This window comes from Phacochoerus africanus, chromosome 9 (genome assembly GCF_016906955.1).
Source record: "Phacochoerus africanus isolate WHEZ1 chromosome 9, ROS_Pafr_v1, whole genome shotgun sequence".
Taxonomy (NCBI): domain Eukaryota; kingdom Metazoa; phylum Chordata; class Mammalia; order Artiodactyla; family Suidae; genus Phacochoerus; species Phacochoerus africanus.
The window spans coordinates 50201797-50219002 of NC_062552.1; the positions used below are offsets into that span (position 1 = coordinate 50201797).

General features: G+C 48.1%; 1 protein-coding gene across 2 annotated transcripts in view; it reads right to left on the reverse strand.

Moving 5' to 3' along the window:
- Positions 1-14547: 14547 nt before the first annotated feature.
- Positions 14548-17206, reverse strand: part of CTXND1 (cortexin domain containing 1) — a 49372-nt gene continuing 46713 nt past the window's right edge. The window contains exon 3 of one of the 2 annotated variants that reach the window (XM_047796769.1): positions 14548-16440. In XM_047796769.1, coding sequence (XP_047652725.1) covers positions 16199-16378 — 180 coding nt within the window. In that variant the 5' untranslated portion in view covers positions 16379-16440 and the 3' untranslated portion in view covers positions 14548-16198. Of the gene's footprint in view, positions 16457-17206 lie in introns of both variants that reach the window. The other variant, XM_047796770.1, reaches the window with a different exon arrangement.

Sequence of the window (17206 nt, forward strand, 5' to 3'; positions counted from 1 at the left end):
AGGGAACTTCAAGTTTTCTGGGTTTTATTAATGAGGCTGAGAGTCCACGTGGGACTTTCTTATCAGACATCCCAGGCCTCCCAGTAGTCCCTGGAATCTGGAAAAAGGTTGCCACCTATATTAGGGTCCTCCAGAGAAACAGAATCAATAGACTGCGTGTCTATAGAAAGACATTGATTTTAAGGAATGAATTGGTTCATGTGGTTGTGGAGGCCAGCAACTCCAAAATCTGCAGGGCGGGCCAGCCGACTCCAGACCCAGGGAGGAGTTGCAATTTGAGTCTGAAAGCCATCTGCGGCAGAATCCTCCCTTCTTTCAGGGAGAGCAGGCTTTTTATCTCTTAAAACCATCAACTAATTAGATGAAGCCCACCATATTATGGAGACAATCTGCTTTAGCCAAAGTTCTGACTTAAATGTTCATCTCATCTGAAAAATACTTTCACAGCAACTTCTCAACTAATGTTTGACCAAGTATCTGGGTACCATGGCTCAGCCAAGTGGACACATAAATTCAGCCATCACAGTACCCCTCACATCCAGTAATTTGGGGAGTGGACTGATGGATGTACATGGGATGCTGACGTGGCTTAAGCACCCTATAACTGTGTCAGCACACTATGAACCTTAGGCTGAGCCCCCAGGTCATGGGTGCACACATCTGAACTATGAGAAGGCAGGAAAAGGGCCAGGGGCTAGCTGTTCTCCCCTTGCAAGCTTACCAGGGTCAGGGAAGTGGGCCCTGCCCCAACTCCTCTGCCCTTCCCACTGAACACAGGCAACCCCCATCCCAGCCTGGTTCCTGGTGACCACAGTGGAAGAGGATGCCCAGCGGCTCATCTTGGCCTGATGGAACCCACACCATGACCTGAGAGGATGACTGAGCCTGCAGAGTCAGCCCATCAGATCACGCTATTCATCCCTCCCTCCCTCCCTCCCTCCATCCATCCATCCATCCATCTAGTCACCAAATCTTTTTTTTTTTTTTCTTCGCTTTTTAGGGCTGCACCCTCAGCATATGGAAGTTCCTAGGCTAGGGGTTGAATTGGAGCTGCAGCTGCCAGCCTACACTACGGCCGCAGCAACATAGAATCCAAGCCACGCCTGCAGCCTACACCACAGCTCAGAGCAACACCAGATCCCTGACTCACTGTGTGAGGCCAGTGATTGAACCTGTGTCCTCATGGATACTAGTTAGATTCGTTTCCACTGCACCACAACGGGAACTCCTCATTCACCAAATCTTTACTGAGTGCATTCTCTGTGTCAGGCACTGTTCTAGGCACAAGAGGTACAGCAGTCATAGAAGAGCCCAAACCTCTGCCCTTATGATGATTACTTTCCATTGGAGGGATGCAGGAAACAAATGGACAAGGAAAACATGTGTGGTGTGATGGAAGGTAGGAGGTTCTAAGGAACAGTGGGGGTTGTGGATGCTATTATAAACTGTGGTCAGAGAAGGCCTTAGTGGCTTAGGTTCTTAGCACTTTTTCACTAGAGAGCTGAAGGAAATAAGGGATCAAGCCGGATGAACATCTGGGGGTAGAGTGTTCCAGGCAGAGGGCTACTAGCCAGTGCAAAGCCCTGAGGATGAAACATGTTTATCAAGTCTATGGAACATTAAGGAGGCTGGTATTTCTTTCTCATCTGAAAGTATTTTGTGGCCAGGAAGTCTAGAGTTTGTATGGCAACACAAACATTAGGAACCCAAGCTCTGCATCTTCAGCGCATGGTTTTCAACCTCAAGGTCGCCTCATGGTACAAAAGGCTGCTGGGGCTCCAGCCAATACATCCAAGTTCCAGGCCTACAGAAAGAAAATAAAGAGGTGAGGGTTGGGAGGACGGGGGGCTGAAGGGCCTCCTTCTAGCTAAGCAGAATACCTTTTGAGCAGCCTTCCAAGTCTTGTCCCTCATTTTTCTTAAATTTTATTGGTGAGAACTTAGTCACAAGACCACACCTCATTGCAAGAAAAGCTAGGAATATAGTCTTATAACTGAACACATTGCTTTCCCCATTTACCATCAGAGCTTGGTTGCTAAAGCAGGGGAGAATGAATCCTGGAGGTGGGGGGTGAGCAGTTAGTAGTCTCTGCCTCTCACAGGCTGGGATGCACAGTCTTCATGCTCTGAAGGTGAACTCTGCTCTTGCACAGCTGACTTTATTTCCTGAAACTGCACCCAGGCACCATATTCTCCAATGCTTGCTGCTTTAAAATTTTTTGTGTGTTTGTTTTTTGTTTTCCTTTTTTGGCTGCCCTGTGGTGTAGGCAGGTCCCACCAGGGATCAGCTCCAAGCTGCAGTTGGGACCTACACCATAGCTATGGTGATGACGGATCCTTTAACCCACTGTGCTGGGCCAGGCATTGAACCTGTGTCCAGGTGTGCAGAGACACCGCCAATCCCGTTGCACTACTGTGGGAACTCCTTGGCTGATTTCACTGGGAATCCTATAGAGTCACCAGGGTCTCCCAGAGCCCTACCGTCTGGATAAGATTGATCCAAACGTGTATTCTCTGAATCTGGATGGCCAGTCTTCCTTGGTTTTGTTTTGTTTTGTTTTCCCCTTAATTCCTGGGGGCTTAGTGCTCCCAGGGCCACCTCTGCTCCTGCTGACCCCCCTGAAATCCCAGTTTCCACCCTATTTCAGGATTGTCACTTTAGCTCTGTCTCTTGGCATCAGCCTGCCTGAGCTTCTCACCTAAGTAGGCCTACAGGGTTATTGCACATGGCAGATTGTCACTGGAGGCCCCAAGGTCATGGACAAAGGTCATTTAAAATCAATATCAATCCACTTGCCCACGGGCACCAGAGAATGCGGCTGTCAGCTACAGACATCACAGGAAATCACATGCTTCTCCCCCTCACTGTGCATTTAATGGGCTTAGGGGCTCGTGATGCTGAGCAAACTCTCCGCCAGTCCGAGACACACAAGGGACAGAGGTTAAGAGGGAATCTGGCATGGGCTTTCTCCAGTGATTACTTCACCTTGACCTTCAGCAGCACGAGCCTCTTTATTTTCCAGCCTTGATCTCCAGAATTTCCCATGGCCGGCTCCAGATGACAGGTGAATTTCATAGTCTGTAGTTCAGGAACTGAGCTCAGTGAAACCTATCTGTGTATAATAATCACGAAGCAGACAAAAATGACTTTGATGGCTAAATTTTATCTTTTTAGCAAGGGTATGTTAAGAACTAGAGACCTTTTGATCAGATAGATGGAGCTGACAGATGGGGTGATGGCCATCCCAAGGCAAATTGGCTGTAATTATGGTCATCTTTTCCTTATTAATTCACACTTCACTGATGCTTCCTGTTTGAACCCGTGGCCTATGTCAAGTGTAAATGGATGAATATGCAACTGAGACTAGGATCCATTTTAAACATCACCTGACCAGGAGGAACAAGCCCAGAGGCATTTCTGGAGGGATGAGAGTCGGCTGGAGGTTATGCTGGAGGGTGTTAGGTGGTATCTATAAACTGGAGGAAGAAGACCAAATGGAGGATATAAAACAGCCATGCCTTCAAGATCCCACCCAGGCTCCAGATGCCCAAACACACAGGAGACAGACTGCAGCACGGATGAAGACCCCAGAACCAAGATTATTGAGGGAGCTTTAAATCTCAAAATGAACAGAGCCAAAAGGACCGTGAAAAATCCACATTTAATAGCCTAAATCCTCCTTCCCTGTTTCCCAAGCCCTCTTCCCCTTTCTCCTTGAGACTTTGTGACCTCTCACACAAAACCCTAACTATAAAAAAGCCCTTGCCCCATTAGTGGGGGGCCTGAGTTCTCTCTGCTCAGTGCTCCTCCCCACCCCCAGCCACTCCGTTGGTGCATAAACCCGCGTGCGATCTCACAGCTCCAGCCTCTGTTTCTCTAGACTGGGCCGTCCTGACAGAGGGTGTTTATGCAGGGGCAGCAGGGCGGGGGTGGGGTTTGGACTCACAGGCACTCCACCGCCCTAGGCCCAGCAGGCACCATGTGCCAGGGCCCGGGAGCCTTTTAACACGGAAAAATTAGCACAGAAGGGTTGTTCAATCACATAAAAACCATAGCTTTGCAAATATTTTTGTTTTGTAATTATAAAAACTTGTACGTCAAGGAAGGAGAATAGAGTATACTTATCAGTTTGCAGCTTGACTTATATCTCTTAAATATTGAGATATAAGGGGTTCTCTACTTGTATTCTTGGTCACTTAAGGGTGGACCTATGAATACAACATAATCCTTGTCCCTAATTATCTCCCAGATATTAACCCACTACACCACAGTGGTAACTCCTAATATTTTATTTTTTAAATTAATTTTCCTTGCCTTATTTCATTAGAATCACTAATTATCCTGTCTTAACTTTTCACGTAATTTGGACTTTATTATACGCTAATATAAGTTATTATAAATTGAGTTATACTTAAAGTGTATAAAACAAATATTTTCTTTTTTTTGGTCTTTTTTTTTTTTGTCTTTTTGCCTTTTCTGGGGCCACTCCCTCAGCATATGGAGGTTCCCAGGCTAGGGGTCTAATTGGAGCTATAGCCACCGGCCTACACCAGAGCCACAGCAACGTGGGATCCGAGCCACGTCTGCAACCTACACCACAGCTCACGGCAACGCCAGATCCTTATCCCACTGAGCAAGGCCAGGGATCGAACCCGCAACCTCATGGTTCCTAGTCAGATTCGTTTCTACTGCGCCATGACAGGAACTCCTGAAACATAAATATTTTCATAAAAATCCTGCTTGTTAAAAATTGAAAAATTTACTTAATAGTCATTTCCAGTTATTTTTCTTTGACATTCAAAATTACCTATTAAAATTAAAAGGAGGATACAAATTATAATTAGAGAACACTAACTTTTCACATCAAACATTTAAATCAAGTCGAAAGGTTTAAATTTATTTTTTTAAACTTAATTAAATCCTACAAAATTCTTTTTATAAAAATAAAACTATTCACAGTCCTAGTGTTCAATGCCCATCTGGTTGCCAAAGTAAAGAATTAATATCCCTCTCCATTTATATCAGGTCAAGACTTCTATGTATATATAGGTTAATATAAATTAGTTCCCCTAACAAAATATGCCCTGATTGCCATGGGCAGCTGTTGTAAATACCATGCCAGAATCACAAACTGGAAAACAAGCAAAAAATGAATTTTTGGTAGAACTGAGACATGACACTGGTTGAGGCCAGAATCAGTTGCATTCATGCTGGAAGGATTTAAGGTGCTAACCAGCCTTTTCTCTTAGGAAGGTGATTCTACTCCCCTGCAGGAGGGAGGTAGCGCCCAGCTCCAGCAGCTGACAGTGACCCAGTGCACAGCCATGTGGCACTCACGTGGGCATGTTTATTCTGAGGACATGGCCCAGACAGAGCTGTGAAGGGACGTTCCCCTGGCCCCTGGGCTGTATTACTCATGAGAGGAAAAGTAGGAAACAGGGGGGGCTACATCAGGCCGAGTCCCAAGGAGAGAGGGCCCGTGTAATCTTGAATGCATTCGTTTGTGTGTGTCTGTTTGTGATATGCTGGGTCCTCTGAAGCGTGGGTCCCAGGGAAGGCAATATTGCTTTCTCCCTCCATCTCTGGACCCCAAGCTGTCTCGGACATCGTTTTCTCGAAATGAAGCGTCTTGTTCATTTCACATAGCAAGTGAGTGGCAGAGCTGAGACTGGATTCCACGACTTCGAGCCCCTAGGGCAACACTTTTCTCAGGCTGACAAATTAGGGAATGATGGTTGGAGCTTTGGGCTTTTTTGGTCTTCTTCCTTTTTTTTTTTTTCCTCTTAGGACCACACTTGAGGCATATGGAGGTTCCCAGGCTAGGGGTCAAATTGGAGCTGTAGCCACCGGCCTACACCACAGCCACAGCAACGTGAGATCTAAGCCTCAAGTGGCAACCTACACCACAGCCCATGGCATCGCTGGATCTTTAGCCCACTGAGCGAGGCCTGGTATCGAACCTGAGTCCTCATGGTTACTAGGTGTGTTTGTTAACTGTTGAGCCACGTCGGGAACACCCAGGCTTTGGTTTTGCCCCATGGAAGTGAGCTTTTCAAGGGTAGGGCTGTGTCTGACTCATCTTTGTGTTCCCAAACCCCTTACGCAATAGCTGCTCGTAAATGTGTCTGGCCTCACCTTACAAAGTCCCCTATTTCATAGCTATGAGCTCAACACCAAACTCTTCTTTCAGATTTTATTAGAGCAGAATTTGGAATCCAGGAGAAGGACAGACTCCTGTGCTCCCGGAAGGATGGTCCTGGCAGCACTGTTTATGTAGCCTTGGTTTCTGCCTCCTGGCTATCATCCTGTCTTTCAGCCTCTGGGGTCATTCTTTCCTTAGTGTATATTCAGAGCGAGCCCGAGCCCCCATTCTTTTTTTTTTTTGTCTTTTTCTAGGGCCACGCCTGCGGCATATGGAGGTTCCCAGGCTAGGGGTCTAATCGGAGCTATAGCCTCCTGCCTACACCACAGGCATAGCAATGTGGCCATGTGGGATCTGAGCAGCATCTGCACCCTACACCACAGATCATGTCAACGCCGGATCCTTAACCCACTGAGCAAGGCCAGGGATTGAACCTGAAACCTCATGGTTCCTAGTCGGATTCGTTAACCACTGAGCCACAACAGGAATTCCCCCGAGCCCCTATTCTACCTTAAGGGTGAGACCCAAGATCTCCCCACCTGCGGGGCTGACTGCTGTGAAGTGGGGGTGGCTTCTAATATAGAGCGTAATTATTGGGGAGGGTTTATTAACCAGCTGCTTCTCTGTGTAGTTAGGGTGAAGGATGCTGCGTTCGGTGGTCCCTCTTAATTATTGTATTAGGCCAGACAGAGGACACTCCTTTTCTTGCAGAAGGGAGTACAACAGGACTTAGCAAGGTCACCCCGAGCCTTGGTGTAGAAGGATGGAGAGACAGTGGAGCCCAGCTTGTGGCAACTCTGGATCCTTAACTCACTGAGCAAAGCCCAGGATGGAACCTGCCTCCTCGTGGATGCTAGTTGGGTTATTAATCCGCTGAGCCACCATGGGAGCTCCTTCGATTGCTTCTTGACTAACAAAGCAATTGGTAGGCTCTGAAAATAAGATTCTGGAATTGGGTTTCTTGCATATTTGATAAGCACAGGGAAACCTCCATGCTTGGGGTGGGGGGATTAATAATCCGTGGCATGTGACGCCATCACAGTTATCAAAATATTATCAGTGGTGGCATAGGATGGAGTGCAGCTTGAGAATAAAGCCTTATTAAATGGTGCTTTTCAGAGGAGTCACACACTGACAGGGCTGTGGGCAGGCATTGCTTCCAGCTCCCCATACCTCACGGGAACAAACTGGGCCAGACACTGACTGCTGCAGTCCGTGGTCACTTCTCCAGGGGCACAGAGTTGAGCAGCTTTTTAATCAGGTCTAGCGAGCCGGCCGCATACAGCCTCAGCAGTTGTGCTTCAGGCCCAGTGCATCCAGGGCGTCCCCCTGTTTCAAAGAGAGATCTTCGATCCATGTTTTTAGCAGCATTACTCACAATACTACTGATATGGAAACAAGAGTCTGTCACCTGTTGAAGGGATGAAAAAGATATGGTTCTATTTAAATCCCAGTTAAATAGAATTGAGAGACCAGAAGGGGAAGTTCTCACTCCCTGCAGGGATAGCAGAGCCCAACAGGAAGAGGAAAGACTCTTCTTCTTTCCTGGCAAGGACTCAGCCAATGAAAAGCCGCATAGTCTGTTTGCTATAGCCCTCTTAACTTCCTTTTCTCTATAAAAGCATTCTTCTTCTTCCCTTGCAGTGCAGGGATTTGCACATGGTTCACCATGGTTGCAGCCCCAAATTGCTATTCCCCAATAAACCCATCTTTGCTGGGGCGGGGGTGGGGGGTGGAGAATAAAGCCTTAAGAGAAGTAAGTCATTGGCACTTCGTTGCTATGGAAACACTGATGGTTACATGGATTCTAGGATGGGTGGGCTTCTGTTGATGGCCCTAGAGAAGGCCATAGATTAACTCCAGATCTTGACTTCGTAACTGAAGTGTCAGGTGGAGTAGCAGAAGGCATGCCTGCAGTGGTAAAATCCTTTCCCTTAGCTGCAGGACAGACACAGCTAAGGATCTGGTCCAAGGTCTGGGTTGCAGGGCTGCAGTGTCAGGTAAATATGCAGTGCCAGTTACTGGCGCATGTTAGGAATGTCTCTTAGCTAAGGCAAGGACCTTGAAACTTGTTAGAAATACAAATAAGAAGACTTCGACTGACAAATTAAAGGACTGATAAGAAGACCAACTGAATTAAAAATTCTGGGATTGGGGCCCAGAAGCTGTGTTAGAACAAGGCTTCCAGGTGATTCTGATGCATGCTAAAGGTTGAGAACCACTGTACCAGAAGATACTTCCTATTGCATCCCAATCAATAAAGATAATTAAAAAAGAGTTCACCTTCATCAGGCAGGAGACAGTGGTACACCTCAGGATTGTACTACTCTGCTGCATTCACTGGTACATCATAACTGGATTTGAATGGGACCCAGAGAAATGAAAGGCTCTAGAACAGTCCAGGCTATGATGAAAGCTACTTTACCCCTTGAGCCTTAAGACCCGGCGGATGCAATGCTATAGGAAGTGTCCATGGCAGATAAAGATGCTGTACGGAGAAGAGTCTTCTGATAGGAACAGCATGGTGCTAACTCAACTATATGAGATTGGATGAGGGAATTCAAGTTAGTCTTTGGGAGAAGATGTATGTAGAAGGATGTCTTTGAAGGAGCTCTGAAGGTGAAGCTATTCATGCACCACCTAAATGCCTACCAAAGGCATCCACGACAGAGAAGGCTTTCAATAATCAAGGGGACACAATGACCCAACTGTGGCTGTCAGTCTCTTCCCCTCTCCACACTGGTGTATGCTCAGTGGTACCGTGAGCAAAGTGACCGTCGTGGAAAGAACAGGTCAAACACGGCTTTAACAACATGGGCTTTCCCTTGCTAAGGCTCATCTGATTGGTTTCCATCACTTCTGCATATGCAACCTGCCCAGGATGAGATCGGTGCCTAGCCCCTAACACACAGCATCATTCTCCAGGGGTGGGTTCTAAGAGACAGGCCAGCCACCTGGTTGCGAGTTGATTATACTGGACCCCGTCCATCATGGAGGGCGATGGGGATTGATCCATGTTTTGGATATGGATTAGCCACCTCTGCCTTGCTGACCATTTGTGGTGTTTCATTCATCTCAGCATATCTCACAAACATGACCTTCAACCAAAGAACTCATTTGTAAAGGAAGTACAGCAGTGGGTTCATGCCGAAGAAATTCACTGGTTTACCCCGGCCTCATCACCTGGAAGCAGCTAGCATGAGTGCAATTTAGAATGTCTTGTGGAAGGCTCAGCTATGGTGACTGACCTATTATTTACCTATTTACTGTATATACCATATTTACCTTAAACCAGAGGTCAGTGTGTGGTGGCATCTCCCCCCACCCTACCCCCCACCCAGCTAGATGATGCCAGTCTCGGAACTGAGAGATGGAACTGGAAGTGATTCCTCTCATTATTATACCTAACAACCCAGTTGTTGAATTTTTTTTTTTTTGTCTTTTTAGGACTGCGCCTGTGGCATATGGAATTTCCCTGGCTAGAAGTCGAGTTGGAGCAGCAGCTACTGGCCTACACCACAGCCACAGCAATGCAGGATCCGAGCTGCATCTGTGACCTACACCGCAACTTGCAGTAATGCCAGATCCTTAACCCACTGAGGGAGGCTGGGATCGAACCTGCCACCTCATGGATACTAGTTGGGTTCTTAACCCACTGAGCCACAATGAGAACTCCATTCTTGTAACCTTGGACTTAGGGGGTTTGGAAAGTCCTAACCATTTGGGTATCCTCATCTTGCACTAGCAGGCGAAGGGGACCCCTGTGCTGTCAGGGTGACTTACTCCAGTATCTGAGGGGTAAAAGGGGTTGCTGCTATACAGTGGGGGCAAGGAGGTTCCCCAAGGGTTCACCGGGGAATCCTTCTCTGTCAGGCTGGGGTAGGGGCATGAATTTAGCATCTCACAAACTCTCCAATGATGGTGATGGATCTATCCTCACACACAGCATAAGCAGCGCTGTCTTAGACACTTCTTTTCTCCCAAGAACTCAGAAATGCTTCCAGGGAGTCCTTCGAGGCCTCTTCATGCTCTTTGGTATCTGTAGAAACCAGCAACCAAAAAAGACAGGGCACCAAGCATTTGGATCCTCCGTGAACAAAGACTCGGTTCCTCCCACTGGATACAATACTCCAACAGCAGAGGGGCGGCCAGAAGATGGAGAGAATGTGGAACGGGTGGCAGAAGAATGTGGTGTTTGGAATTCCCTTCATGGTTCAGTGGGTAACAAACCTGACTGGGATCCATGAGAATGCAGGTTCAATTCCTGGCCTCGCTCTGTGGGTTAAGGATCCAGCATTTCTGTAATCTGTGGTGTAGGTCACAGATGTGGCTCGGATTTGGTGTTGCTGGGGCTGTGGTATAGGCCGGTGGCTGCAGCTCTGATTAGACCCCTAGCCTGGGAGCCTCACATGCCACAGGTGTGGCCCTAAAAAGCAAAAAAAAAAGAATGTGGTGTTCAACTTAGGCCACATGACCAGCCATAGAAGAAGGTATCTGTGTTTTTTTTTTTTTGTCTTTTTAGCTATTTATTGGGCCGCTCCCGCGGCATATGGAGGTTCCCAGGCTAGGGGTTGAATCGGAACTGTAGCCACCGGCCTACGCCAGAGCCACAGCAACGCGGGATCCGAGCCGCGTCTGCAACCTACACCACAGCTCAAGGCAACGCCGGATCGTTAACCCACTGAGCAAGGGCAGGGACCGAACCCGCAACCTCATGGTTCCTAGTCAGGTTCGTTAACCACTGCGCCACGACGGGAACTCCGGTATCTGTGTTTTATATTGTTTCATTAATTTGCCTGGAGGAGGCTATGTTACAATGTAAGTTCTGGGAGGAGTGAGACTAAATTAATTGCAACCTCAGACAAAATGGTTGTTGATGAGGCTCTGTGTTTCCTTGATGTTGGGGACTGATATTTTCCCATCCAAGCAGAGTTGATGAATGGATGCCTGGTGTTGAGAGGGGTGGGTGGTACTGGTTAGTTTGCATTTGCTCTAGTTTGCTGATATATATGAACTGTATTACCCAGGGTCCCCTGTCCTTTAGCTTCTGTTGTTTCTGGCCAATGGAACAGGAAATTGGAGGGCAGAAGGTGAGAATTAGGAAGCTTCCATTGTGGCTCAGTGGGTTGAGAACCTGACTAGTATCCATGAGGATGCAAGTTCAACCCCTGGCCTTGCTCAATGAGTTAAGGATCTGGTGTTGCTGTGAGCTGTGGCATAGATTGCAAATGCGGCTCAGATCCCTTGTGGTTGTGGCTGTGGCTGTGGTGTAGGCCGGCAGCTACAGCTCTGATTTGACCCCTAGCCTAAGGACTTCCATATGCCACAGGTACGGGCCTAAAAAGAAAAAAGAAAAAAAAAAAAAGAACATGTAAATATTTGAGCAACTAATTGGGAAAAATGGAATAGAGATGATGGAAGTTTTGCTCTACCAGGCTGGTAAAACTAGTGTCCTCTTATTTAGCCTGTCTGAGCTTCCTTCCTTGGGGGTCACATTTCTGCTAGTGACGGTCATTCTGATTTCCTGTCTCTGCCTATTTATTTATTCCTTCTTTCTTTTTTGGGGGGAGGGGGCTTTTTAGGGCTGCACCCATGGCATATGGAGATTCCCAGACTAGGGGTCGAATCAGAGCTGCAGCTGCCAGCCTGCGCCACAGCCACAGCAACGTGGGATCCAAGCCTCATCTTCGACCCATACCACAGCTCATGGCAACACCAGATCCTTAACCCACTGACAGAGGCCAGGGATCAAACCAGCAACCTCATGGCTCCTAGTTGGATTCGTTTCCGCTGCACCACAACGGGAACTCCACCTCCGCCTGTTTCTGCTGCCTCTCTTGTCCCAGGGACGACTCTCCTTTTGCAGATCACGTTCCTTCACATCGGCCACCTCCCCCAGATATCTTTACTGCCCCCAGATACCACAGCCACAAAATGGATTGTGTATCAGACTTTACTGAGGGTTTGGAGTAACAGCAAAGGACTGTAGCAGAGCACAGAACAGGCAACAACTTAAATTCAGCCATGAGGCACCTCTGTCTTGAAAATCCATCACCCCTTGCCTGCAGCGGGGAGTTTCTCTCTGATCACGTTTTGTTTTAAACCCTGGATTAGGGCCAACACCACAGGCCTCTCTCTCTCTCTCTGATGCTTTTCATTTGCTCTCTTCCAGTTTCCAGTCTTCCAAAATTCTCATTTCTTTTGCTGGCCAATTGATCTTTTCAGTCCAAAGCCTCACACTTCGTTTCAGCTGGCTGGACACTGTAAGGTGCTCCGATGACAAAGAACCATCTCCTCCATTTTTTAGCAGCATAAAGCAACAGAAGCTTGAAATTTCAGTTGTTTTTTCTTGATCATATAAGCTCGTTGATATGATCAAATGCTTAGATGGATCTCCCTCCCCCATGTGTGTCTCTAAGGCAGAGGGGGTATAATTTACATGTTTATTCTCCACCATCCTGAGCAAGCCCTGGGGGGGGGGGTTACTGTGTCTGTCTTTAGCTTTATTTTTTATATATTGGAACACGTGTAATAGGGAAAATAAAAGAAATCCAAGTACTTAACAAGAATCTGGATAATTATGTACACGCATTAGATGACATGGTTTATAGCCACTAAAATGATAAATAGGGAGACAGTATCAGAAACATGCTTATGATGTAATATTCAGAGCTGTCAATTTAAATGATGTAACCAACGGATTTTATGGAAAAAATATATCTTGCATGTGGACAAGGATTAGAAGGAAACACATGGACACACAATGGACATCAATGTTTTGTGGAGGCTTGGATTAGGAGCGATTTTTACGTTTTCCCGTCTTTTTCTGAAATGTTAGTATCTCTCTTAGTCACCAAAAAACGAGTTGAGATAAGGTGGGAAATATTAGTAAATCTAACTGTAGAAAAGAAAGATTTGAAACCTGGAGTTCCCATTGTGGCACAGTGGTCACGAACCTGACTAGTATCCATGAGGATGCGGGTTCGATCCCTGGCCTCACTCAGTGGGTCAAGGATCCGGCATTGCTGTGAGTTGTGGTGTAGGCTGCATTGTGGCAAGGATCCCACAATGTTGTGGCAGCATTGCTGAAGGCTGGCAACTGCAGCTCCGATTCAACCCCTAGCCTGGGAACCTCCAAATGCTGCAGGTGTGGCCCTAAAAAGGAAAAAAAAAGAAAAAAAAAAAGAGAGAGAGACTAAAGAATCTCCAGGGCAGTGCTTCTCAAGCTCTAATGTGCATAGGAATAATCCCTTGACAGATCTTGCTAATAGGTTCCAGGGCCCTCCCCCCCGACCGCCAGTTGTGATTCTGTAGGTTTGGAGACAGGGTCCATGATTTGGGGTTTCTAACAAGAGCCTCAATGTGGCAGATGCTATTCATCCTTCACTGCAATTTGAGTAGTATGGCCCCTGGCACCCTGTTTTTCACTCCTGGAAGCGCTAAGTGTTTCCAACTGAGGTCTTCAAGACCACTTCTTATTCCTTGGGATCTCTTATTAACCGATTGGGAGCTGGCTCTTATTTACATTGCAAACCCATGCTGATGAGGCTTTCACAAAAGTGCTCGGGATCTCTGAAGTAGGCTGCAGGCTGAAGGCTGCTGCTGGATCTGAGGCAATGTTCCAGGTCCTTGCTCCCACACAGAGCCTCCAGTGCACCTCAGTCCACTGCTTTTGCCAGAGGTCCCTTTGTGCATCCCACACGGGAGTCGGGAGCAACAGCTGGATATGCCCTGCAATGCTGCCTGAACAGTTGTGGCCTTGTTCACTTTCAGGGGTCACCTGGTCCTGACAGTGCTTTGGAAACCCAGGTGGCCTGGGATGGCAGGGGACTCATGGTTGGGATGCAGGAGATGAAAAGGAAGCCTTGAGCTTCTTCAGACCTGCAGGTCACTTCTGATGGGGATGGCAGCCATGCCTTGGAGGGATGGAATAAATGCATTCAGAAGGGGGAGTTCAGGTGGTCTAATTTATCTTCACATGGTGTGCATGGGAATACTGGCGACAGTTGACAATTATGTAAATTAATAGACACCCTATCCCTTGTGGTCAGGTGCCAGGAGAGATTGCTGTGAGTATTCCTCTGACCAGCAGTCCTGGCTGGGAGAGTTGGCCTTTCAGAAGTGGTCTTGGGGGAGTTCCCGTGGTGGTACAGTGGTTAACGAATCCGATTAGGAACCATGAGGTTGCGGGTTCGATCCCTGCCCTTGCTCAGTGTGTTAATGATCCGGCGATGCCGTGAGCTGTGGTGTAGGTCGCAGATGCGGCTCGGATCCCGCGTTGCTATGGCTCTGGCGTAGGCTGGTGGCTACGGCTCCGATTCGACCCCTAGCCTGGGAACCTCCATATGCCGCAGGAGCGGCCCAAGAAATGGCGAAAAGACAAAAAAAAAAAAAAAAAGAAGTGGTCTTGGGAAGCTGGGGAAAGCCTGGGGTTCGAGACTCTGCAGGGAAGGGGGAATCTGGCACCTCTCCTCCTAGTTCAGGCCCCTGACTTCTCCTGAGATGGTGGAATCAAGAAAAGACACTAATGTTTGCCTGTGTTCTCTCATTTCATCCTCACAACAACCTTGTGAGGTAGATGTTATTCTCTCATTTTGCAGATGAGGCCATTGGGGCTCAGAGAGGCTGAGTTATTTGGGGTCACAGAGCAAGAAAGTAGAGGGGTTGGGACTCGGGACTAGGTCTGTGAGCTCTGATATTAGGCGGATTCATTACCACTGAGCCACGATGGGAACCCCCTACCTGTTCTGGCTGCAAGGTCATAGGTACGGGTGATGCAGTGAGAGGGGCTCAGAAGAGTGGGGAAAGGAGAAGGAGTCCCCCCATGAAGAGTCATTATCAACAACTTATTCCTTGCCCCTCCCCCACAGCACATTTACATTCAAAGCACCCCCCTTCCTGTCCCTTCACTCACAGGAGGCTTGCACAAAACAAGAAAGGCAAGTCTTTCCTCCTCATTATCAAATGAAAGAACTGAGGCACCGAGAGGTTAAGCAACTTGCTCAAGGTCACACAGCCTTAGTGTGACTGACAGGACTAGAACCCAGGTCTTCCTGTCCAATGTTCGTCTCGGGGACCATGCACTCTCAAGAGGTCACGGAGTGAACTAATTTTATGGGAGGAGAAGCCCATTAAAAAAATGAAATGGATGACCAAAGAGAGGATTACTCAACTGTGATCTCTCCACCCCATGGAACACTTGGCAACCAGTAAAAACGACGGCTATCAAGAGAGTTTGATGCACTGAGAAAGTGTTTGTGCTTGAATATGAAGTGATACAACATCCTGCAAACAGCATGAATCTGACTACTTAAAAATATATCAGTAAAAAAGCCTGGGAGAAAATATATCAATGTGGTGGCTTCCAGGAATTGGGAATCTAAGTGTTAGTTCCCTCCTTTCTTTCTATTTTTTCTGTATGTCCCCAAACTTCTAAAATGCACATTTCATTTATACCTGGAAAAATACACTCCATCTAGATTTTCGTTTAAAAAAACACTGCTGGGAAGCTGCCCCTGTGCCTTTTGTGAATTTTGAGGTGACGTGCCTCCCCTCTCCTTTCTCACTTTACCACCTGCTGCGTTGCTGGTTCCTTGGGAAGGGGCTGGGGCTCCCATGGGACATCTGTGCTGGGAGCCTCCAGGGCTAGGGCGTGTGCTGCTTTGCATGTCAAGGGCAAGAGTCTCTCCAAAATGAGACCCCCGTTGTGCGATGGTGGGATCTGTATCCAATTCCAAAAGGTGCACAGGACCCAGGGAAGGTGATGGCCCCATAGTCTCACAGTGATTCCCCAGACTAGAACCCAGGACCTCCTGACTCTGGGCCCATTGCTCTTATCTCCAGACTGTGCCACCACCACAACACCCACAGCACCCTGAGCCTTTCACTCTGCTGCTCGTGTGAGAGTGGACAAGACTAAGGTGAGCCTTCTCCAACCCTGGGTGGCCGAATCCATTCTCGCCTCTGTGGGTTGGCAGCCGATGGCCAGGGGACACAGAGCGCATCCTGGGCACCCCCTGCTCAGAGAGCGCCAGGGCTCGCTCCCTCACCACTGCCTCAGTCGTCCAGGTGCTGCTCCTCCCAGGTGGATGTGGGGATGGCGCTGTAAGGGTCCATGATGACCTTGGCACAGCGAATAATCATCACGACAAGGAAGAGGCAGAGGAAGACGAAGCAGGCCAAGGTCAGTCCTTTGTCCACGTCGACATAGACGGGCTCAGGTGTGGGGTCCTCCATCTCTTGGCAACGGCTGTGGGCTCCTCCTCCGCCTTGGGGTTGACAGGTACCATCTTCCACTCCTGCAGAGAGCCATGGCTGTGGGGAGGGGAGGGTCGGGCCCACTTGCCTGGGGTGGGGACAGCGCACAACCCCTTCCCCCTCTTATATGCTCTCTTGGGTTGGGAGCTTGCTGTGAGCCCCACCCCTCCCACCTCGACCTGAGGATGAGGTGAGAACAGACTCTTGCCTTCCTTCCAGGGGCCCATGTGGTCTCAGCCCTGAACCTTGTAGGCCACCAAGGTTTCCAACAAGCCAGTGCCTCCTGGGGGGTGGGGGTGAGGTGGTGGGAGGTGACAGATGAGTGCCAGCAGGGGTAGGGCCAGGATATGGCCAAGGGGCTTCTTGGGGATGAAGCCCCTGCAGGTGCCTCCACTGCCTGAAAACCCTTTAGCAAGAAAGTTATAATAATGCTTTCAGGAGTTCCCATCGTGGCTCAGTGGTTAAAGAACACAACTAGGATACATGAGGATGTGGGTTCGATCCCTGGCCTCGGTCAGTGGGTTAAGGATCTGGTGCCGCTGTGAGCCTTGGTGTAGGTTGCAGATGCGGCTCGGATCCCACATTGCCATGGCTGTGGCATAAGCCGGCAGCTGCAGATCTGATTCGACCCCTAGCCTGAGAACTTCCATATGATGCGGTGCGGCCCTTAAAAAAAGACCAAAAATAAATAAATACATAATGCTCTCAACTCTGCCAAGCCACTGACTGAGGCGACCAGAAAGCATTAAAAGAATTAGGTAGTTAATATATATATTTTTAAGCAACCTATATTTCAAATGAAAATGA